This window comes from Etheostoma cragini, chromosome 3, assembly GCF_013103735.1.
Source record: "Etheostoma cragini isolate CJK2018 chromosome 3, CSU_Ecrag_1.0, whole genome shotgun sequence".
NCBI lineage: Eukaryota > Metazoa > Chordata > Actinopteri > Perciformes > Percidae > Etheostoma > Etheostoma cragini.
In genome coordinates this window covers 2,039,588-2,063,098 of record NC_048409.1, presented here as the reverse complement: position 1 = coordinate 2,063,098, position 23,511 = coordinate 2,039,588, and the positions used below count along the sequence as shown (strand labels likewise).

At 39.7% G+C, this 23,511-nt stretch overlaps 3 protein-coding genes across 7 annotated transcripts in view; 2 read left to right on the top strand and 1 right to left on the bottom strand.

Annotated features, from left to right (window-relative positions):
- The first annotated feature begins 19 nt into the window (after positions 1-19).
- Positions 20-7,048, top strand: map6b (microtubule-associated protein 6b). Of its 3 annotated transcripts, none has more exons than XM_034867669.1 (4): positions 20-1,118; positions 2,778-2,991; positions 3,596-3,644; positions 5,236-5,484. In XM_034867669.1, the coding sequence occupies exons 1-3, from the start codon at positions 379-381 to the stop codon at positions 3,638-3,640; spliced, it is 999 nt and encodes a 332-aa protein (XP_034723560.1). In that variant the 5' UTR covers positions 20-378; the 3' UTR covers positions 3,641-3,644; positions 5,236-5,484. The 3 variants fall into 3 exon arrangements, with proteins under 3 accessions (XP_034723560.1, XP_034723558.1, XP_034723559.1); XM_034867668.1 differs by lacking the exon at positions 3,596-3,644 and having other exon boundaries at positions 62-288; positions 360-1,118; positions 5,236-7,048; XM_034867667.1 differs by lacking the exon at positions 3,596-3,644 and having other exon boundaries at positions 5,236-7,048.
- A 2,174-nt stretch (positions 7,049-9,222) lies between these two features.
- zgc:112083 (uncharacterized protein LOC550461 homolog) lies at positions 9,223-15,200 on the top strand. 2 transcript variants are annotated; one of them, XM_034863118.1, is made up of 10 exons: positions 9,223-9,376; positions 9,865-10,058; positions 10,466-10,692; positions 10,775-10,886; positions 10,978-11,130; positions 11,220-11,294; positions 12,102-12,222; positions 13,268-13,406; positions 13,493-13,617; positions 14,257-15,200. In XM_034863118.1, the coding sequence occupies exons 2-10, from the start codon at positions 9,908-9,910 to the stop codon at positions 14,687-14,689; spliced, it is 1,536 nt and encodes a 511-aa protein (XP_034719009.1). In that variant the 5' UTR covers positions 9,223-9,376; positions 9,865-9,907; the 3' UTR covers positions 14,690-15,200. The 2 variants fall into 2 exon arrangements, with proteins under 2 accessions (XP_034719009.1, XP_034719018.1); XM_034863127.1 differs by having other exon boundaries at positions 9,318-9,364; positions 9,855-10,058.
- Positions 15,201-16,194: 994 nt separating this feature from the next.
- Positions 16,195-23,511, bottom strand: part of LOC117938493 — a 24,262-nt gene continuing 16,945 nt past the window's right edge. The window contains exons 2-8 of one of the 2 annotated variants that reach the window (XM_034863147.1): positions 21,459-21,556; positions 20,092-20,305; positions 19,111-19,248; positions 18,859-18,948; positions 18,641-18,709; positions 18,133-18,256; positions 16,195-18,041 (exon numbers count right to left, since the gene is read on the bottom strand). In XM_034863147.1, the coding sequence (XP_034719038.1) occupies positions 17,161-18,041; positions 18,133-18,256; positions 18,641-18,709; positions 18,859-18,948; positions 19,111-19,203 (1,257 nt within the window). In that variant the 5' untranslated portion in view covers positions 19,204-19,248; positions 20,092-20,305; positions 21,459-21,556 and the 3' untranslated portion in view covers positions 16,195-17,160. Of the gene's footprint in view, positions 18,042-18,132; positions 18,257-18,640; positions 18,710-18,858; positions 18,949-19,110; positions 19,249-20,091; positions 20,306-21,458; positions 21,724-23,511 lie in introns of those variants that run through there. The other variant, XM_034863139.1, reaches the window with a different exon arrangement.

Here is a 23,511-nt window from a genome sequence, read left to right as displayed (position 1 = left end):
AGACCCCCGGGCATCTCCAAGCATCCCACTAATGTGGGTGGGGTCCCTGTGATGCGCATCCAGACAGCAATGTGCAGGACCCAGAGTCCATTTAAACTTCAGTCAGAACAGACAGCCTGCAGGAGGACAGGGGCAGGCGTGGGGTGCTACTTCCCTTAGTCTCAGGCGAAGATCGGAGAGAGCAGAGAGTCGCATCTAGCTCCAGGGAGGAATAACCCTGACTGGGCAGAAACGGAGGGCAGCCCACGGGGTGAGGCACCGGACCGAGCACTTGCAAGTCTTCGACTCGTGAGTAGGGCGTTTTATTTCCACCTTAATTATTATCCCTCATCTAGAGTCTTTCTGCACATCTTTTGCAGCCTCCTAGTATTTATAACCATGGCATGGCCGTGCATTACGCGTGCTTGCTGCATCAACCGCTTTTGGACCGAGCTGGACAAAGGGGACATCGCGGTGCCTTTGGTTTTCACCAAATACTCGGATGTGGCCGACGTGCAGCATTTTCCCCATCACCCGCAGCCGAAACTAAAGAGGGCCGCAGCCATTGCCATAGAAACCCAGCCCCATCCCGGGGAGCAGGAGGCTGGCAAGGCACCGCCCGCGACGGGTGCCGCAGCGGGCAGTGACGGCTCTGCGTCCGTCATGCGCCAAGACTTCAAGGCGTGGAAAGTGCGCCCCGAGCCCAGCTGCAAACCCAGGAATGAGTACCAACGCTCGGCCGCCCCGTTCAACACCGAAACTCAATACCAGAAGGATTATAAACCCTGGCCTATACCGAAGAAGAACGACCACCCATGGATCCCCAAAGCCAGCCCCACCGCCGCCACTGGCCCCTCCGGTGGGCCGGAGCGGAGCGCGGGGAGCGGAGCGCAGGATGCGGCCATCGAGGCCGAGAGCGGCGTGGAGAAGAGCGAGATCGAGGAGAAAACACAGGAGAAAGAGTCAAAAGAGGAGACGAAGAGAAGCGTGAAGAGGGGAAAGTCAGCGGACAGACACACGGGTGAGAAGACAGAGAAACATCTGGCTGCAGATGTGAGCGCCGAGCAGAGGAAAGGCAGAGCAGCAGCAGACGCTCTCAACAGACAGATAAAGCAGGTCATGACGACGTCTAGCTACAGGTAAGTCTGCCGGAGGGTGTGTGACTACTTAAAAAAATAAAAAAAAATAAAAAGGAGGGTGTGTGACTTATACTAAACCCTTTGAAATAGATAGATAAATAGATGTTTTATTCATTCCAAAGGACATTTTAGGCATTATGCAGTAGCAAGACAACCATAACACATCACACACATACACACACATTTACACACATCCATAAGAATAAAACTAGATATCACTCACAGAAATGAAAGCATTTGGCTTTACTGTGGCTTTAAAGGTTACCAACTGAGGCCTTATTATTAAGGTTTTTAACGGTGTTGCATTCAAATGTCCCATTTCTGAAAGCATTGTAACTACCAGCCTCTGTGGGTCACGCTGCTCTGATGAAACATTAGAGATCACTAAGGGATCTCTGGTCTCTCGTTACAATCTCCAGCGATTTCCAAAGCCAACTGATATTGCCAAAGATAAAGGATGCATTATTGATTTATTCCTCTCTTAGAGTACTACCAGGTCAATACAGTACAGCCCATGAATGAGTACAGCCGGTAAAAGGGTCTGAATGTAATCATGTGTCTTCATGTGGTTTATTTACAGGCTGCCTCTGGATTTAATTAGGGAGGCATGATGCATGCAAGTTAATTTGCGTTTAAGCCTCCCCAACAGCCGTGGTTCTCGTACCAGTGACTATAGGAAATATATTCCAAATGATCATTTCAAATGAACTCAAGTGACCAATAACCTTAAGGTGCCACTTATTAAAGCACGTTGCGCTGTGCTTTGTGAACAGTAAAAAAGGAATTTCATTACATAATGAATGAATTATTGATTAATAATTGGCAGTTGTTAAAAGAAGAACAGACAGGTACAACAAGAATAAACAAAGAAACGATTAGTGAAGGAAAACCCCAGATTACCATATGTAGGCTATTGAATCCAATTAAATACTTTCTTAGTCACTGAATAGCTTGTATTTCATTAAATAATCGGAAATAAAACATAATTCAGGTATAAACACTGCAATACCAGTTAGTGATAAAACAAAAACATTAATAATGGTTTCAGTATATAGCAATATGAATACTCTCTCAATATCTATATCTTGCTTGCTATGCCAGGTCTTACAGAACTTAGAAATTAAAGCCGAAGATCAAATTCTGACATCAATGCTAAAACGAGAGAAATCAATAGGCTACTATGATCTTGTGATACAAATCATGTGTTTAGCAATAAACTGGCAGCAGAGCTCGGCACAGCCTGGAGTGATCGTCAGAAATAGACATAAACACATAGAAAAGTCTCTCACTGTCAATTAAGACCAATCAAATTTAGTTTTGCCATGTCCTTAAGGGGACAGCCCTTTGTGTTAAACTTCTATCTAATCTCCAAATCTAGATAGCTGCTCCTGGGGTGAGTATTTGTCATTTATCGATCGATTAATCAATTAGTTTGACCAAAACTTAATCAGCAACTTCTTTGATAATCTATTACTCATTAACTCAACATTCTCTGGTTCCAGCTTCCACAACATGAGAGTTTGATGCTTTTCTTCTTCCTCTTTAATCAAGAAAATACTAGGATACCAGATGTTACATTTATTGAGGAAATAATTGTCCGAATAATCGATACTTGCAGCTGTGAAAACCTCTCTGTTTGCTTGTTTCCATTGTTCTTAGGACTGAGTTCAAGGCTTATAAGGATGTGAAACAAGTGAAGGCCATTAAAGCTCCATGTCAGTATCAACCCCCGGTGGAGGAGACCAGTCTGGAAACCAGTTACAGCGCCACATACAAGGGGGAGCAGGTGAAGGCTCACCCCGCTGACAACAAGCTGATGGAGCGCAGGAGGATACGCAGCCTGTACAATGAGCCAAGCAAGGATACTGGCAAGGTGGGAGCATGCCCACACACACACATCCACTGTGAAAAACTGGTACCACCATTACACTGAGTTATAGCCATGTATAAAACTCTCTTAGCCCTGCTGTACCCTAGGTGTAGTACTTTGTGATTAACACACGTTGTCAGTTTCACTTTTCTTTGAACTTGAGTTCTTATTCACTGGAAGTGCTGCTGTGTCAGTGTTATCCTATATGAACTGATGGCTGGCCAGTTTTCAGAATTAGCGCCAACAAATGGCTTCATATCTCCATTATAAGATATTTCAAATTAAAAAAATAAGCTCTTGCCATTGTTAAATTATCCACCATGCATATACATCAGCCAGTGCAATGTTTAAATAGTCAGTGTGTGTAAATTTGAACTAAAACAACATGCCAATACAGAAAATATTCAGTTTGACATTCACATTAATTTTGCATTTTTTAATAAAAGCAGCCAGTGACGTCATCTCTATTAATGCAGACATTTATTTGAAAGTATTCTTAACATAGATTGGTATCTGCGTGCATGCTATCGATAGTGCAAACAACATTGGTTAATAATGTGTCTATAGTAGTGTGTTCATATGGCCACTCCCTCTCTCATTCTTGTAGGACGTCTCAGAGACTGAGAGCAGCTCTGTTCTAAAGCTGCTGTAGTCAGGTGTGTTCTCTGTTTCTTCTAGAAGGCATGGAGGCTGACCTCAAATTTATCAGACGCAAACGTGCATACTGTCCACATACACACACAGTATGCCAGTACGAACCACAGTCACATGTATCACCCAGCTGCCACATGCAAACCTGCAAAAACAGCCACAGCTTCACTGTTTGCCCACCTCAGAGCCTGCACCACCTTTTATGCAGCTTAGTTAAAAAAAACTTTTAAAAAACTGACCTTGCAAGTGTGGGTTTATGCAAGTGTGGATTCATTGAAAAACGGAAGAATCAAAGAAGCTTAGATGATACCTCTGAGTAACAGATAATGAAAAAAAGGTATTTGATCAGTTTTCACACGCCTGTACACACAATTGGCTGATCATCCAGGTTACTACATGTGTGGGAAGAGAGGCGCAACAGCGTGTGTGCCAATATCAAGCATTGGTAACACTTGTTTGCAGATGATGTTATCCTTTTGGCTTCTGATGTCTGATTTTTGTAGTAAAGTTCAGGATGCTGCATTTGTAGAGATCTAATGTTATTCTTCAGTGTACTGAACATTAGTAAATGGGAATTTGGACTGTACATTGAAAATCCCTATAGTGCAGATTACAAAGTTTTTAAGGGTTTTATTCCTCTAACATGCATACACCATCCACAAGTGTAGAGAGAATCTAAGTGCCTTGCTTTATTTTACCAGATGGTATGGGAATTTGAACTAGCGATCCTCCCGTTACACACCTGCTTCCTAAATATCTAGCTTTCGCCCCCACAGTTAAAAGTTGAATGTTACCAAAATATGTCATTATTTAAAGTGAGTACAGTAAGACTAACATCATATACTAATAAAAACCATTGACTTTGTGTGTTATGGTTTCTTTAAAATGTCATAGAATAATGCACGAACCACTCTTCTATAAAAGGAAAGGCACAAATGCACCCTTTGTGCTGTTTTTTTCTTCATTTATCTTCATTGCACTGACCATATAATGCAAATATCACCTATATCATAAGGTGTCATTTGCCTGTCATAACTTTAAGTAACAGGATATAAAAGGGTACGTATTGCATGCTAAAATGGTACTTTGACATGATTTAGAGTGTCCATGATTTAAGTAATTGTTTGTAAGGAATAATTTGAGATTTTGGGACATGCACTTATTTACTTTCTTGCAAACAGATAATGCAATAATGTATACTAATGTATACTTTATTAATCCCACAAGGGGAAATTACAATGTATAGATATAGAGAATGTAGATAGGTGAGAAAGACTGGAAACTATGACAGGAAGTCACTACTCCCTGGCCAACAACTAGTCCGGCTCCTAACATCCCTTAAAATGTTGTTTTAACTTTGACATAGCCAGGCTAGCTTTTTCCCTCTTTTTTCAGTCTTTATGCTAAGCTAACCGGTTGCGTGCTGTAGCTTAATATTTAATGGACAAACACGAGAACAGTATCTTCCCGTCTAACTCTTGACAAGGAAGCAAATAAGTGCATATCCCAAAATATTATTGCTTTAACATCAGTTAAGGTTGAATTGACTATTTTTGCCTTTAATCTTGTAATATTTTCACCTCTCTTATCTTTCAGGGGGCTAAACCAGTTGCACGAACCAAACCAAAAAAGACACCAACAACAACAACAGGGAAAATGGTGAAAAAATCAAAAGAGAAGCAGATTGCTAGTTCCCAGTCAGCCAAGAAGAAACCGTCTTTGGGCGCCCCAGAACCCAAACCAGATGGAGCCGTCACAAAGAAGAGCAAAGAGATTAGCAATAGACTGGCGGAAGCGAAACAGTAAAAGTAGTTCCTCTCTACACTGCGTGATCAAAAAGGTGACTTGACAAATTAGGCAAAATTCTTCCCTTTGGTTTATTTCCTTTGTTTACCTGTTGTTTTTGCTGGCCTGTCATATATTGTTCATCTTTGAATGGGCACTGATGTTGACCTTTTAAAATAATGCAAATAGTTTCACTGCATAATGTGTGTGTGTGTGTGTGTGTGTGAGACTGTGAGACTGTTTAAATGGGTTAAAGTATGTGATTCCTTGTATTTTGGTGCACAGAACCGCTTTTAGTATTGAGCACATAATTTGCACATTGTTTATATAACTTCTGTTTGACATAAAAAAAGCCATCAGTACACATGTAGTATGTGTATGATAGGACACGTTTACCTTTGTCTGAATGGAAAACAATTGAGATCAATGTTAAAATGATTGTAGAAAATGTCAAGGGGATGCCTTTTCTCCAAGACTGTGTCACATAAGAGGTTTTGTGGCAATACAAAATCGGTTTTACAGTTGCGTTTCCTAGTTACAGTGCCTCCGCTGTATGGTCCTGGTTTTCATTTCATTGTTCTGGATGATATCTGGTTTTATCAGTTTGGTTGCTAAGAAACCAAATGAACTGTAATATAATTGCTGAAGCTTGCATGCGGGAACCCGTTTTTGGTAGTTTGGTAGTACATTTTAGCAGACCATATGTCTCCGTCACATTGTAGCTTGTAAATGGAGCCATTAAAGATAAACGTATAGGAGCGAGACCTTTTCAAATATAATGCATGTGTAGTCATAGATTCTGGTCACACGGAAAAACAAAAGTACATACACTTTTAAGATCTAATCTAATATCCTAGTCTAGTGGCTGTTAGTGATATCAACTAAACACACCAGCAGTATGGTTTCACCCACAAACATGTTCTTGCATCTAAATGGAGATCCAGTCTTTTGATTTAATAGGAATACTGCAGTTCTTATGACGACTCCGTATTTTGTGACATTGTACTCCATCCGCTCCTCTGAGCTGGGACGCTGTAATTGTGCTAAATAAGAAGAAGAAAAAATGATGCATAAAGGACTGAAAAAGGAAGAACCTGATCTCTCCAGGTGTTAAAGGACAAGGAATGGGCCAGGACTTGTCGTTCAGCTCTTTTAAATAAATGCTGCTGTCTGAAAATGTGCAAATCCCATCTTTTCATTCTGAGCATGATATGAGGTGTTTCTACTAAAACCATTCGATGCCAACATGGCCGCAGTGTGTGAGAGCCCAGTCGAGCACTGCCCACCATGAGTCTGCTTCCAGGTTTAGATTCTGTGTGTGTGTGTGTGTGTGTGTGTGTGTGTGTGTGTGTGTGTGTGAAAGTGAGTGTATTATGTATGACCTCTACAGCCTGCAGCCTGCTAGCATCAAGTCTGACCCAACCACTAGACGTGCTGCTGTGCACTCCACCACCCTGGTGCTATATCTCCCATTGTACATGCTGTCTGGTTTGGACTGTGTGTGGCGTCAGACCAGAGTGAAATGATGAATGACAATGTCATACCGCTGCAAAACATGTTGTGATATTGTGCTTGTACTCTCCGCTTGCTCTGAATGAACTCTGATTAAAATAATGATACAGGATCCTGTGTTGATTTTACTTATTTTACCCCGTAGTTTTTCGGAAATTTTAAAACTGCATTCTACCTTCACACCCATAATCTCCCAAAATATTGCTTTTGACTTGCAGAAATGTCAAAAAATAAAGTTAAGACAATATGTTTTTACTCAGTATTTGTACTTTAATGTTTAGTGTGGATTTAATGCAGCAGCCTTTAACCCTTGGGTTGTCCTTCCGGCTCAAAAAAATTAAAACAATATTTCTACGTTTTTCTAGCATTTTTACCACTGGTTTTACACTCATTGTTTTGGGATCTTAAAGCCATTACACCACAAGTATTCTATATGAAATTATATCTAACTCATGAGTTAAAAAAAGCAGAAAGTATGAATAAGTCTTACAAATATTTAAGATCAAAGGAATGTATGTTGATGGATAATCACAGACTGTCAAAGTGAAGTCAGAATCATTCTATACAATTAAATAAAACTCAAAAAATGCATTAAAGTTTAGTTGAAAGAAATGTTCTGCTATAGTAACTTTGAACGTCGGGCAAGTGATATCACTCATCAAAACATATTCAGTCAATTCTGCTGTATTTTTTCTAAATATTTGGATAATATCAAGGCATTTTAATTATTAAAACAGTGAAATTTCAGGAGATGGTTGCTAAGAATACAAAATTAACCTAACCCAGTATTAAAAAACCTAGAGGCCAAAGTAGGCATGTTGTTAACATTAAGAGACATTTAAAGCATGTTTTTCTTAATATCAGATGTTATCATTCTTTCCATGTTGCTTACACTGCAGGGATTTAATAACTAAGAGATACAAAATGTGTAAACCAAAGAATCAGATTACAAATGTAATTTGGAAAAAGTGATGTGATTTTTTTTTTTCTCCGTTCATTCACTAGCTAGCTTTTGGATGCTGGTGGTCATTTTCCTGTGAATCAGTCATCCTGACATAAAACTGCATGAATAATTCAGTTGTTATGGGCCCTTATGTTTGCAGAGAAGCATGAAATATTGAATAACAGATAAGCGATGGTACTGGAGCTGCCTAAGCTCTGTCCCTTCTATAAAAGACTTATCTGGCTGGTTACAGTCTCAGCTTCATTGTTTAACATATTTTGTCAAAAGTGTAGAATTTAGAATTCATACACGTTTCACTGTGTGTGATATACTTTATCATTCATAGGTGTCCTTTTTGTCACGTTGAAGCAGTAACTGCCAGTTACAAAAAGGGTACAAAAAAGTATGGAAACTAAATGTTTAGCCAATAAACAGCAGTTGAGAGAGGCCATGGATAATAGTTCCCAGTTTATGAGTCTGCACTGAACCATTGTTGAACATACAAGTCTGGAGGAAATGTGTACCACAATATAACTATTTCACACATATGCATTGTTGATATCAGTGTACAATATGGGGTGACTTCATTAAGTTGTATAAACTGCACATTAGGAGACACAGTGCCTCATGAAAATACTGTATTCTTGTGCTGGCATGGTGTGGTGCTGGTGTTCAGTAAATTATGACCTCTAGTGGACAAGATCTAATACACCCTCTCTTATCATGTGGACCTGGATAAAAAGTGAGGTGACTGCACGCAAAGCAAAGTAGCTCTGATTTCTCCTCCTATGAATCCAGTTATTATATGCGTCTCTAATCTGTTGATATTAATGACATCTGAATGATCGCCAACGCAAAGAAACCTTTTAATACAACTTGGAAAATGTGAGAGAGCAACATAACCATAGTGAGGCTTGCTATGTCATGACTAATAACTAAAAACATTATAGATATTAAAAATGGATATTCTTTAACTTTCTGTGAACTAAAAGAAGATCTGCCATTATCATATTTCCATATGTTGGGTGGATGTCCAACATTAGACTATATGAAGGAACACTTGGACAACAAATGAATTTCAGGATAAATACATTTTGAATGGATAAAAATATGGTTTTCCATGTAGAATTAATTTTCTCATGACAGTTCCACATTCACACAAATGTTGGACTCTTTTTTTAAATCAAGACCTGCACCAACACGAAAAGGCAATTAAAACGAATTATTTGGTTGGTAAATTCTTTGATTAGTATCTTCTCTGGTTTAGCCAGTTTGATGTTTTACGTAGTCTATAGCCTACTATTACAGTCTATGACACACACACGCACACATAAACACCCATAGTTTATTCTGTAATGTTGAATAAAGGACGAAGAAGACCAACTTCCGTTAGTTTGGTAGTGACCGGAAATAAATAAAGCAGACAAGCTGAGAGGAGGGAAGAAGAGTTCCAGGTTAGCTCACATAACAGAGCTCCTGCAGTGACATTGGATACTCGTAAGAAGCATTTACAAAACTCCGTGTATCACAAGTGTCAGAAACATTAGTGGCAGTTTACAAATTCCCCATTAATGTGTCAAACGGTTAAAACTTGACAAACGTTAGCTAGCTGATGAAATGTTCGACAGTTCCATTACAGACCTGTGACAGGTTCAGCGTTAGCTAGACTGTTAGCCAAACTGTTATAACGTTGTTATCAACCTACTAAGCTACTAAGCTAGAGATAATGAGCAGTTAGCTAGTTATTGGTTTCGTTAACGAGTAACCAGTCGGAAATAAAAACGCTCGCAAATGTTTTAGTTGTGTGTAACATTCCAGCTAACGTCGGTTGAAACATCTGTTGAGTCAGCTTGTGTTTTAAATTTCCAGCCACCTCTAGCTAGCATTACATGCTAACAAGTGAAATTGCCACTTAGCTAGCTAAGGTATAGTTATTATAGCCTGCCTCTGTTAAAATGTCTGTCGCTGTCTGTTTTTCTGTTTAGGTGGTCTGCATTGTGTGCTGCTGGGCACACATCGATCGCCATCATGATGACAACCAAGAGACTAGACAATTTTGAGGTGGTGTGTGAGTGGGCTTCATGCGACTTCAAGGGCCGCACCATGGAGGAGCTGAGCGATCATATGTCACTGCATTTAAATGACTACCTTGGAGACAACGATGCCTTAGAAGAGCTGGGTGAGTGAGGAGCATACAAGACAAACACCAGGCCATGGGTCACTTGTAGGGCTGGAAGATATGACCTGAAATCAGAATGACAGGCGTTCAGTCATTCTAAGCTTTGTGTATTCAGGGCATCTAATTGATATCAATATCTGTTTTGCAAGAGGCTGTAGCACAGTAGAATACATATGTACAATAAAGATACATATGTCTGTACTTTTAGATGTTGTTGGACTTAGTTATTCTAAAAGGAACCTACTTATAATACTGATATTGCTTGTATTAGTTTGGTTAAAGTTTTGTGTTGTTAACTGTTCAGTTCATTACCCAGCCCTACTTAGTCAAACCCAATATACTCACTGTACATTCGGTAATAACTGTCCTTTCTTCTTTGCAATAATTACTCCTTTCCTTCCTTTTAGAGGAGTATGCTTGTCTCTGGAATGGATGTGAGTTTGTTTCTATGGGTAGCCCTGTGGAGCTGGAGGTCCATGCCTACTTCCACAACTACCACGGTAAGCTCAAGTTCGTCGGCTCACAACTGCTCAAGTCCCGCCCTGATCTGCCCAGCTGCAACCAAGGCTTGCACAGCAACAACCTGGTTCCTGAAGGATCAGACGGATATGTTTGCCAGTGGGAGCATTGTGATGTAGGTATATTTTAAATAATCATCTTTATCAAATGACTGATAGCACCATTATTATAGAATTCTTCTTGTTGTTCTTCAATAGAGTACATTTAACAATCCTGAGTGGTTCTACCGACATGTGGACAATCACGTTGAAAGTGCTGAGCCGCAATCTCTCCAACAACATCAGCTGGCTCTCTTCTGCCCCTGGACAGGTATGATTGAGTAAGAGGATGTCAAAGAGAAGGTCCTGGTATATATAGCTTTATGTGTAACCTTTTTTTATTATTAATTTTTCTATCATAGGCTGCGATGCTTTCTTCAAAATCAGATACCGTTTGAGAGAACACATGCGGAGCCACACTCAGGAGAGACTCGTAGCGTGTCCTACATGTGGCAGCATGTTCTCCAGTAACACCAAATTGTTTGACCACCTACACAGACAAGCTGAGCCAGTAGGTGAGAAGGACACTTTTCTCGGATGCTGATGCGCTGAATGGATTGATTAAATTCTGACTTATGTAAATTCACCTATCTCATTTATGCAGATTCTCTGGTATGTGAACATTGTGGCAAAGCTTTTTCCAGCGAGAGGCTTTTGAGGGATCACGTTCGTCAACATGGTAACCATTTTCTACATTACTAATCTTAAGTTCTTGTTACATTAACATTTTCATGAATGCTTTGGTCAGATTTTAGTGAGGATGGATTACTGTCTTTCTGACTGTGATGGTAAGCTAATTTATTATTAGTGGTGATCAGGCTTTTGCACCTGTTCCCCCGAGACTCTGAAACAAGTTACCCCCCAATATTCACACTGTCACAGATGCTCTCTTTAGGTCCAAACTCAAATCATATCGTTTCTGTCTGGCTTTTAATACGTAGCAGTGGTGTGACAATTTCATTCTTTTGTTTTTTTGATTGACCTGTTTGAAATATCTATTGTTACATCCATTGTAACTATTGAGTTATGTTGAAGTAGATGGAAACTACAATGGCTTATTAGTGCCTCTGTAAGTAAAAAAAATAAAGTGTGTAAAAAATAAAAATTACAGAGATGGGGAATTATATTCAGAGATGAGAAGTGGTAAATTTAGAAATCTTTTGTTTATATATTGTCAAGAAACCACATTATTATATACGTTTTAACCTACAAAGGGTCCCATACGCCGTCGTAGGAAACTAACATTTTCATTATACAATGTTTCAGTTCTGATTAGATTGTCATTATGGCTGTTTATCTTATTGTTAAAGATTGAAGGAGGTGTTTACTCACTAATCATGCATGCAAAAAGGTTTTTCAGTAAGGCAGTTAAGGCCGTCATGCAGTCCAGTCCATTTAGATGCTCATCAAAATCATAATGCCATCCAGTTAGTTCTGCTCAGACTGGCAGGTTATATTTAATAATTACGTTTTCTTTTCCTTGCAGTGAATCAGGTGAAGTGTCCCTTCTGTGACATGACCTGCACCACTTTGGCAGCTCTTAAGATTCACATCAGGTTCCGCCACTGTGATGAGCGGCCCTTCCCATGTGACTTCTGCGACAAAAGGTAGACCTTCAAAACAGCCCCTTTAAAGGTGCAATATGTAATACTGACAGCTTGTGTTTAAAATAGTCACTGACGTACAAATTCAAAATACTGGAGAGAGTTTTCTCCCCCGCCCCCTTCTCCCAAGACTCAATGTTCACGGAGGTTGCCAGCCAGAGACCGCAGCATCCAACAATGTTGCTAGATGCTTGTCTGACATAGCCAGACATTACTCCACAGCACAGTGGAGAAGCTAAGGTTAGATGCTGGCTATATAACAGTCACAGAAGCTTATGCTCACGTGGAGCTCTGACCTAACTGACACAATTTTTCAGCATACAATTATTGTAGGAACCACTAAGACACAACAACCTCGCTGTCCTTTCCACTCAATGGACAGACACTTCCTCGGCTTAAAATTACAGTGAGAACTGCTAAAAATAACACTACCTTGTTGTCCTCACCTCCTGATTGAAAAACACACTTTATTGGCTTAGAATTAGGGCAACAATTGCTAAGCACACTGCTAACTCACAGTCCTCTCTTCCTGATTTCCATCATGAAGCCGAAATTTCAAAAGGAGAAAGTGCTGTCTTTAGCATTGTTGTCAGAAAAGAATATTTCAATTTAGCATGTTGCCTTAATATCTGATGACGCATTGAGGTAATGTGTTGGATTATTACGGTAAATATATTACATATTGGACCTTTAATATCTTCTCCACATCCAAACAGGAGCTTTACCTTAAAACTACCAAAATATGGCCTTATCAAGGCATGTCCCTACTGTTACCCTTTCATTGGATTACTGAACAATGGAAACACCTTTTTGGAACTTATTAATTCAACATTTCGTAGTAATTGTTCTGTGTATGTACTGTAACAGTCGCTAGTATGTGTCATAACTCATTTTATTTGCAGAAAAGTCATGGTAAATGTTTCAAAATGTAAATATCGTTAGTAATCATAACGTAAATAGAATGCAACTGTTGTGTAAAGTTGTATTTAAAGACTGAACTTTTTATGTGTATGTGTGTATATATTTATAAATACATGTATGTTTGCAGATTCAAGAACCAGCGCGATCTACAAAAGCACACCGAGGTTCACAACGAGGGCACCGTGTATCACTGTACAGTGGAGGGTTGTGATTATTCGTGTCACACATTCCAAACCATGAGCCACCACTACAAGAGAGTACACCAGGTTCGTTAGATCATCGACCTGCTATGATCTTGTTGACAGTTATGACGCTTTATTTGTTGACATCATCACATGATCTTTACCAACAGGTCGGGGGGATGTCTAAATATAAATGCCATATCTGTGACAAGGTCTTCTCCTGGTGTTACACTCTCACACTTCACCTTCGCAAGAAGCATGAGCTGAAATGGCCCTCTGGACATTCCCGCTTTAGGTACGTCACAACAGCCAGTTACCAATGAACAGTGGTGGAGAAGTATTCAGATCCTTTACATAAGTAAAAAAGTGCTAATACCACACTGTGAAAATACTCTGTAAAGAGTAAAAGTCTTGCATTGAAAATTTCCCTTAACTAAAATTATGTAAGTATCATTAGGAAAATGTACTTAAAGTATTAAAAGTAAAATCACATTCCTCATAAATTTGGAAACTGGAAACTATTAAAACAGTTATGTGGTTAATCATTACAGCTGGACTTGTAGGCCTACATATTGTTGGGTAGTTAATTTACAATAAAACATTGTATTTTATAAACTACATGTGTTTTGTGTGTAATCTTAATTTGTGAAGTTATTTGTAAATAAAGCTATCAGATTAATGTAGTGGGGTAAAAAAGTACAATATCTCTCTGAAATGTAGTGGAGTAGAAGTAGAAAGTGGCATGAAAAAACTCCCACTGTCAAAAGTTTTACTTAAGTACAGTACTTGAGTAAATGAAATTAAGTTACCTTCCACCTTTGTCAATGAAAGAATTTCTCAGTTTCACTCTCTTTCTCAGTCCTCACGGGTGCATCAAATGTAATAACGAATAAAGACTGAAATAATACATATTTTATATGTGCTTTTTTCACAGATACAGGAAGGATGTAGACGGCTTCCTAAAAGTAAACATGGTGCGGTTTGAAACCGTGGAAGTGACCAAGGAGATCATGAAGAACATGGCCAAAAAGCCACAAAGCCTTCGAAAAAGCCAGAGAACCAGCAGCCGGAACAAGAGGGCTACGGTCGCACCAGAGAGCGGTCGAAGCTCTCCCGCAGGATCCTCCTCGCCCTCCTCCAGCTCCTCGTCCTCGTACTCCTCAGAGCTCTCTGGAGGTGAGGACGTTTCATCCCAGCCCAGCCCCAGAGGCAGTGACTCTCCTGTCTACTGTGTCATGAGCACCATCCCTCACATTGAGGAGGAGCCTGGAGGATTTCCTCAGGAGGACTGTGAAGGCAGTGGGACATCTGGAGCAGTCCAGGCCCTGACGGAGGTGGCAAGGGGCCTGGGCATGGACGTGGTGTGATTTCCCCCCTGCTGCACTGCACCATGCGCCCATCACAAGCACTCTTGTAACTGTTATGCAACAACATTGGTTTGCCTCTTGTACTGTTGCTGTGCGGCTGCCAGTGAAGACTGGAAGTTTTTTTTCTATCCAAAGCTTTCACGTGTTCTCCAGTGTTTCTTAGAATGGTGTTACATTGAGGTAGTTGTCTCTGAACTGGTTTTGGAGACTACATTTTTATTATAGCAACTCTTATTAACTCTAATTCCTCAGCTTGGCTTTGTGACGTCTCTTGTCTATGGGATTGCCTGTTAATCCTGCTAATGTTTCTGACAAAGCTTACATGAATGAGATGAGTTGCAAGCACTACAAAGCTATTTATGTGAAATGTTTTCCTTTACACACCACATTCCACTACCCATATTTTATGATGATGCCTGACAGAAGATTTTTAGAAGACATTATTTTTCAGCATTGCCTTGGAATGAACTTGGAATTTTATTGTTAAAATACATTTTTGATACAAAAGTAAGCTTTTCTTGTATTGTTTTCTTTTATTTTCTTAGTCAAACTTGCTGTAGGGATGGCAATGTTGATTGGTCAGTCGATTCAACACTTTGGTCCAGATTTGATATGGGCTGTCCTGACTTTTCATCTAGCACCATCATCAGGTAAATAATTGAATTTGTCTCTGATGACCCCAACAACACTCAAACAGCTACATAGATTTTTTTTTTAAATCACTTTTTCTCAAAACATGAGCATTGATATCACCTGATCAATTAAAAAAGTAATGACTTTTTTTTTTAAATGAGGGAATTATTACAGTGTAAATATGACTGTACAGATGCAAAAAACAGCAAAAAAACATCAATGTCAATTTTTAAGACCACCATGCTTTATTGAATGAATCTTAGTTGCCTAATTAAAGCTGTTCTAGTGTAAAGAGTAGTGTTTGTTAATACTGGAGACATAATCAAAAAGATTCTACTTTATCTGGTTTTTCATGTCTCGGGCAGTGTCGAGCTCCACTGCATTAAAACAATGGGAACAACTACTCTCCTTATCTGTCAAAAAGACCGATTGGGGGGCATTAGCATGAAGTAGCCTATACTTAAATTGACTGGCGCTTTTCTCACAATACTACGGTACTTTGTTGCGTGACATAATTCCCGAGAGGCTGCCTTATAAAAAATATAATTTATTGTATATTATGCTAGCACATTTGTTTCAGTGTCTAATAAAGGTGCTGGAGATCTCACGCTCACATTGACACCGAAAAACCTGATCTTATTACAGAGGTATTTAGTTGAAGCTGGATTTTGAAGCTGACCGAATAGGTCATATACATTATTTCATATTTATTTGAAAAGAGCTATTACTTTGTTTCAGGTTATTAATTTTATTTTATTACACACGTTATTTTTTATACCCATTGAGGCATAATAAAGCATGTTCATTAACCTCTGAGCAGCCTGTCTGAATTTGTGTCTCGAGGCCGCGCCGAGTGTCCTCTTTTTTGGGGGGGAAATCAAAATGTAGGCACCATGCAACCAAAACACAACCCAAACATTCAGGGAACGTCCCAGAACGTTCTGGGAACCAACAAATGTTAGCTGGGTAGCAAACGGCAGGGAAACAGAGCCGAGCCAGCCCCTGACTTCAGGACAACTGCAACGGGGAATTCAACACAAGTTGGTAAGCTAGCTAGCAACTTTAGCCTACTGTTTGTTAACGTTGTTAATTGGTTGTTAGCTTGTTAACGTTACCAGTTTAATGTTAACAGTAACGTTACAGTTAACAGCTAACGAGTCAGAAGCCGACGTTTAGGGCACTAATGAAAACCTTACTTTAAGAGGGAGCTCAACAGCTCAAACATGTCACTAGCATTACCACTTAACGTTACTTACTTACTCTTCTTTACAAGGCGACATGCTGCGAGTCTTCCTGTGACAAGTGCTTCTTGTCCAGCAGCTCTTTATCAGCTAGCAGGGCCGTTTCTAGCTTCTTGAGGGCCAAAAGGACAGCACTGTTGTTGCCAACTTGGCTTCTGTTTGTGGTCTGACTGATTCACCTCTAGTTTCTAATCTTTTCATATGAATTTAAATAAAAAGATTGATGATTGATCATATAATCATTTTAAAAACATTCAAAACTGTGCCTGTGTTATTTATGTTTCAAAAGGCAGCAATAAGTAACATTAAAATCTAGAGTGTTCATGTATAAAGTTTATTTTTGGGGCTTTTTATGGCCTGACAGGATAGCTTGAAGGAAAGGGGAGCGAGAAGAGGGACAAAATGCAGCAAAGGGCCGCAGGTTAGATTTGAACCCTGGCCACTTCCAAGACCTCAGCCTACATGGGGCGCGGACTCTACTGGGTGAGCTAGATGTCACCCCGAGTGTGTTTGTTTAATTTCATACATTAGCAGTCAAATTAATTAATGCATCAGTTTTATTTTTCAGACTATAATCGTTGCATCCCTACTGGAGACTCAGGGCCCCAGGTAGGATGTTGCCAGATAGCCAGGATGGTGGAAGTGATAGTTCTCCTGGCGTGGGTGTAGAAACTCACTCCCTCTAAGGTAAATTGCTTTCTGCTGTCTCAAAGCATAAGGGAAATTAAGAGGTGGTGTATAGAAACCTTGACAAGCCTCTTTTTGCCTCTGTGCTACATGAGGCATCCTGATTGCTTTGCAGGTATTCAAAGAATAGTCTGCTAGGGTGTTTTGTCTAGAGAGGAGGTCCGTTCTCTTGTGAGCGTCCCACATTGTCTCCCATGAAGAGTTTTTGTAGGGATGCATTTCATCTCCTGGATAAGAGATGAAACCCTGGGGAGCACTGGTAACATTACATCGGCTGCTGTTAGGATACACAATGGATAAATCACTTATGTGTATGTGTCGCACTGGCATGGTGTGTAAAGATGGAAGTGTGTGAGTTGTACTAAATGGAGATGGATCAGTGTGTAAAGTCTTCAAAGAATCAAACTGGTCGTCTACAATGTCCTGCTTCACCCTCTTCACTTTAATGGAGCTGTCACTCTCTGGCTGCCTTTCCCTGTCAAGGGAGCCGCTGTGTCTGCCGTCAAGTTCGAGAGTCACAGTTTGATCCCAAGATTGGTCTTTAAGAGGTAAGTCCTTTGTTGTTTCAGCTTGTCGGCTGCCTCGTTTCTTCTTTTCATTAAGTTTCTCTTTCCAGTGCAGCTTTGGGCGCTGTTCCAGTTTCTCCCTTTTGGCTGTACGGCTGTGGAAAGACACTGGGGAAGATGTGGAAAGGTCAGTGGGATAACGTCTGCTGAAGTGGCTTATGCTTTCTGCCGTTTTTTCTGTCTCAGTCCTGACTGCAGTACATGCAGAGTGTCCACGTTGAGAGTCTAAAACATGAGAAGCAGCTCAGCTTTAATAATTTGATGCATATTTTATTGTTGCTAAAGGGGTTTCATATATTGTTTGCTTTACAATCACCTATATTTGGGTGTGTGCTGGTGGGCGGGCTTGATTCCTGGTGTTGTTCTGTGTCAGGCAGACTGGTGGTCGGATACTCAGGATTCAGTTCTCGATGGAGACTGTTGTTTTTTTGCTGCGTTTTCTGTTAAATCCAGTTTGTAAAGAAAACAATTAGTTTTGGAATCAGATACAAAGTACACATGTCATAATGACAATATGTCTTGACTAAAAGATACAAGAGTTTTCTGGAATTATGAACTTAAAAAATGCATAATAGTATTTTCCTATATGTTAAGCTCCTTTAAATTTAGTTGCCTGTCAACTGAAAGACCTTATATAATGTCTAAACCATTTTTAGTTAATAATACAACAAATTAAAAAATGTGAAAAAAAGCAATCATAATTTCAATATATTTTTAACACAACTAAATGGATTTTAATGTCAGACACAAAATGCCTCAATTTGATAAGAAGGCAAAATACTCAGCATTTTTCAGTTAATGTGACTAAAATTTTGATGCATCACCTTGAGATGTTTGTGGTAATAAGTCCTCCATGCAATGGAGACATGCAATGCGCCCCATCTCCCTCGTTTCTGAAATAAAATGTCAAAACATTTGGCAACAAACTGTCAGAGGTGATTCATTAAATTTAGTTTCATAAAAAAAGGAAAACAGAAGCAAGACAGTAGTTTCATTAAGCTGTATTCACATGTCAGTTTGTAGTGATGCATGCTGGACTCACTGTTGATCTGTAGGGCTGATGTGTTGCGCTGTGAAAGGCAGTGACCGGGGCAAAAGAGGGCCTCGTTGATCTGGGAGGGTGTGTGTTGAACTGTAGCAAGAGGTGTAGCAAGAGGTGAAAGGTAACGACTTGAAATCACTCTTGGTATCAACAAGGACAAAATGGCCGAAAAGGCTTCAAAAAAGAAATTGGTGAAGTTGTGAATAAAATCACTGCTAAGTAAATGCACACATTAGTGAAAGATCGCCTTACTTTGCTGTCCTGAGTTCCGATTGGAGCAGGTTGGATGGTCATGGATTGGTTCAGGATGGGGGGGAAGGCCTGCTGGTGAGTGTGCTGATGCATGTGAAGATGTTGATGAACCAGGCTGTGCACGTATGAAGCGGACTGCTGAGATACCAAAAAGTTGTGTTTTCAGTTTCAGAGCAGGAAGAATGATTTACTCTTTTCAAAGTCTCACCCGGGATTCAGTTGGCTGTGCGCTACAACTTCAGGCCCACTTTCAGCCTATATTCAGAAAGCGGTACTTAAATGGCACCATTACAAGTATGCTAAGCTAGTAGCTGCTCCTGTTTGCACTGTAATCTAGGATGTACTGTCACATGATTACTTGGAAACCAAAGAACATTTAAATAAGGCAAGTCCCCCCCCCATGAATTCTAAGCAGATGCTAAGTATTTATGGACGTTTATTGTAAGTTAAACTCAATCCAAAAATATGTGTATTATGTCTCTGTGTGGTGAGATTTGAGTTATGATCAAATCTCTCCCTCCCAGTTTGATAACCTCTGCACAAGAGGAAAAGAAAACTTATTTTGGGCGAACACTCAGTTTTAACAGACATATTGCAACTTAACCCTTGTCCTTCCAGGCAAAAAACGGACAAATATTTGACATTCTCGTCAGTTTTTCAGACTTTAATTTAGCATTCCCTAACACCACCTTACTATCACTAGTTTTACATTAATTTTTGGAAGTCATGGTCAATAACCCTTAGGTATATTGAATTATGCCTAATAATTGAGTTAAAAAATGGAAATTATGAATTATTTTGACTAATAGTTAAGATCAGAGGAATGAAAGTGATTAATTGTAGTTGTAAAGAGCATTGTAAAGAATCCGGTCCATTTTTTGTGGTAATTTGGTTATAAAGAAACCCATCTTTCAGATATAGACATTTTTTAAAGATACGGTAAAAAGTTGTTTTTGTGTAAAAGAGTGTAATTGGTCATACCAGATGGTGGAGTGTGTTTTTGGAGTTTGAGGAATTTCAATCAGCGGGTTTGCTCCTGGAAAAAATGAGGCGGGTGGAAGGCCCACTGGTTACACTGGTTTGAAGTAATGTGTGGCTCACTTCAATGGCAAGATGGAGCTCTTCTTGTTCAGGAGGAACTTAACAGAGCAGCCAAACACCAGCAGAATCAGACTGCTTTTGCTTAGGGATCCACCTTATAGTCGAGACACAAACGGCATGAATCAGTGAACATTCACAGAGTCATCAACGCAAACATCGTTCAGCTGTTTTTTTACAAATTTATTTTAAGAATTGCCAATACATAAACATTTGTATGAATAGAAATTGTAAATTACGTAGAATATACAACACGCAATATACGTATCATGCAATTTGCTTTGCAAAACACATACCGTACAAATGACAGACTCTTGTTAGATTTCCTTACAGACTGTAATCCAATAAAGAAACCCAGCGTGCCAATCCTGGTAATTAATTTAGGATCCATCCGTTTCAAGGACACATGATTAGTAATGCTGTTAGTGAACACTGTGATATGCAGTATATATGTGTTGAACATAAACTAGAGAGAGGAGAGGCCACACTATGCCTTTACTGTGTTGTGTATTGCTCCAACTAATGTTTGACTTGGGAAGTCTTACTGTACACGTACAACTCAAACACAGACAGGAGACAGGTGGTGTATCTCTTTCCTGTTTGTGAGTTACTCCTCCATCCTGCTGTTTGTGTCAGAGCCCTTTTAACCTCTTAAGGCCTCAGCAATCCAATAGCCTTATCCCTCCTTTCTCGCAAGATTAGCTGGAGGTTACATTTCCTATGTTCTCTAAATTTCGTCCATCTCAGCGTGCCACAGAAATCTCTTAATCTCATAAAGGAACGATTAATTCCTATTTAACGCACAACAAAATGCCAGAAGGTGAGTTTTACACCTCAATTTAAAGGTACAGCTGTTGGTTTGACAAACCAAGATATTTAAGGACTTCTAAGGCTCTGGAACTCTATGATTTTCATGTTTTCTTACACTCTGTAGAGCAAACGATTAAATAGATAATTTTGCAGATAACTGATTAATTGTTAAGGAAAATATGTGTTTTCTGCCTTTAAACATTAACAATGCCATTATAAATAGTCATGCATGAATATTTTGTTGAACAAAATACCAGAGGGAAAAATATATATCAGATGGCCTTCTGGCACCCAAACAACCTTTTAAGCATTTGAAAGAAGGTAGGAAGTGATCTAGTTTAATTTAAGCAAGCCATTTGACCTGTTTAGTCATAGCTGTTAAGTTATTAATCTTTGCCAAATGAAACGCATATGATGTATATTCTAAATATGTTTCTTACCTGTGTGATGAAGCAAAGTGAATGTAAAAATCTTGATTTTCTGATATTTGAGGGTTATTTTCCGGTGAATAACAACCAGCTCCTTCAGCCTGTTTATCCTTAAGACTTAAAAATATGTCCTTTCACTATATTAAAATATCAGCCACAATAATAGGAGAATGCATCCTGTTCGTCATCTCTCAGCAGACCCTGAACACTGACTTCAGTTCAGCAGGACCTAACTGTACCAAGTGAGCTAGTGTCAGCTGTTTGCTGCCCCTTGGTCAGTTAGTCAGTGTTACTTACCAACACCAGGAAAGACCATTAACTACTCCTAATGGCTTAATCTAATCCCATCAACCCCTAAACCCTTCTGATTCAGTTTAGAGAAAGACAGCTGGAGCGGCTTTCAAATGGAGACTTTTTTTTTTTTTTTTTTAAAGATGACGGGATTTCAAAGTTGCACTATGAGGTCCTGCATGGTTTCAGCACAAAACCATGTCTCCTTGATCTGCTAGCTGCCCCCCCCAGGGGGTCACACAGGGGTCGTAAACATCAAGCAAACACTAGGGTTAGAGAATAGGCACCAAAATACAACAAACCACTCCAGCCAATCACCGACAAGTGTTTCACTAACCCTCCCCCAACGGTCTTGTCGATGATTGGCTGGAACATTGTTTGTTGTGTTTTGGTTGTGTTTGGTTTGGCTGTGCCCCTAGTTATAACCCCTGTGTTGTCTCCTTTTTCACAGTGTATTCAGGGGGCAGGCAGCTAGCGGATCAAGGAGTGATGCCCACGACTTGAGACAAAAATGATATTGTGCTGAAACCATGCAGGAACTCACAGTACACCTTTAATATTTGTTTAGGTTATTTGACCTCTGAATTACAAATACTTTGCACGTCAACAACGTGAGACAGGTGCTTTGAAGGGGGACAAGCAGTTCAAAAGTTGCAAAGAAAAACTCCCGCACACTGTCTAACTTGCAAAAAATATATTAAAAGGAACCGTTAGGGCTTATCACGGTCTCCCATAGCCGTAGACAGGCAGGCCAAGGCATTTTTTGTCTCAGTGCATGCATTCTGTTAGTCCAGTGCAACACCGGCAGTGTTGCTGCTAGTTAGCTTAGCGTAATGAATGGAATCCCATGTTGCCCGTTAGCATGTTGTAAGTAAAAGTGAGCAAAACAAAACAAAAAACCTAATTACTTCTTGTGTCCTGCGTATTTTACAACATGTACAAATAGCCATGCAGATTAAGACCAGACGGTTTCTTAAACAGATATTGACTTGGGACTGTGGGCTGTGCTTCCACTCAATATAGTCCCAAATCAATATCTGGCTAGGAAATCGTCTAGTCTTAATCTGCATTGCTATTTATACTTGTTGTGAATACACAGGCCACAAAAAGTCATTAGGTTGTTGTTTTTTTTGTTAAGCCCTGTTTTAACAAACGGTGGCGTGTTCCTTTAAGTGTCATCATGGGCAATGTTTCGCTACTAGACCATCCTCAGGGAAATGGTGTTCTCCTCGTGAGAAGCCAGAACCTTTGAAGGAGGTGACAACAATTTCCATATGAAGGGAGGGGGTTGTATTGAAGTTTAAGCTCCATCAATAATAATTATTGTTCACAATACTAAACACCACAAACGTGTACCACATGTCCCTCAGTCTCTTCATCACCTCTTACATTTTAACAATTTCAGCAAGATCTCCAGATACAAATGAACCCAGTGTTTTTTGGAAGGAGTTACATTCTGCAGCCACCAAAAGGTATACTTATAACCCTTCAGAGAAAGAAATGTAAAGGTGGACTGGATAGATGGGTGGCTAGAATTGCTTTGATGTACCTTGGGGAAATTTAGTTTACACAATCAAAGTTTGTTTGTGTTTCACATGGTTTTACATGATATAAATGCAGAAAGATGCAATTAATGTTGAGCATCAACACCATTTAGGGGTTACCTTTAGTTTAATTCCAGCTTAAACAGTTTATTTGGCCATTTAAGGAACTTATTCCACTAACATTTTACTTTTCTACTACTAAAATCAGCTTGCTGCTTTCAAACATATCA

Coding starts and splice junctions, on each gene's coding strand:
- map6b (XM_034867667.1), top strand. CDS start 379: ATGGCATGGCCGTGCATTACGCGTGCTTGCTGCATCAACCGCTTTTGG. Junction 1,119..2,777: donor ATGACGACGTCTAGCTACAG/GTAAGTCTGCCG, acceptor CATTGTTCTTAG/GACTGAGTTCAAGGCTTATA. Junction 2,992..5,235: donor CAAGCAAGGATACTGGCAAG/GTGGGAGCATGC, acceptor CTTATCTTTCAG/GGGGCTAAACCAGTTGCACG.
- zgc:112083 (XM_034863118.1), top strand. CDS start 9,908: ATGATGACAACCAAGAGACTAGACAATTTTGAGGTGGTGTGTGAGTGG. Junction 10,693..10,774: donor GCCAGTGGGAGCATTGTGAT/GTAGGTATATTT, acceptor GTTCTTCAATAG/AGTACATTTAACAATCCTGA. Junction 13,407..13,492: donor ACTACAAGAGAGTACACCAG/GTTCGTTAGATC, acceptor CTTTACCAACAG/GTCGGGGGGATGTCTAAATA.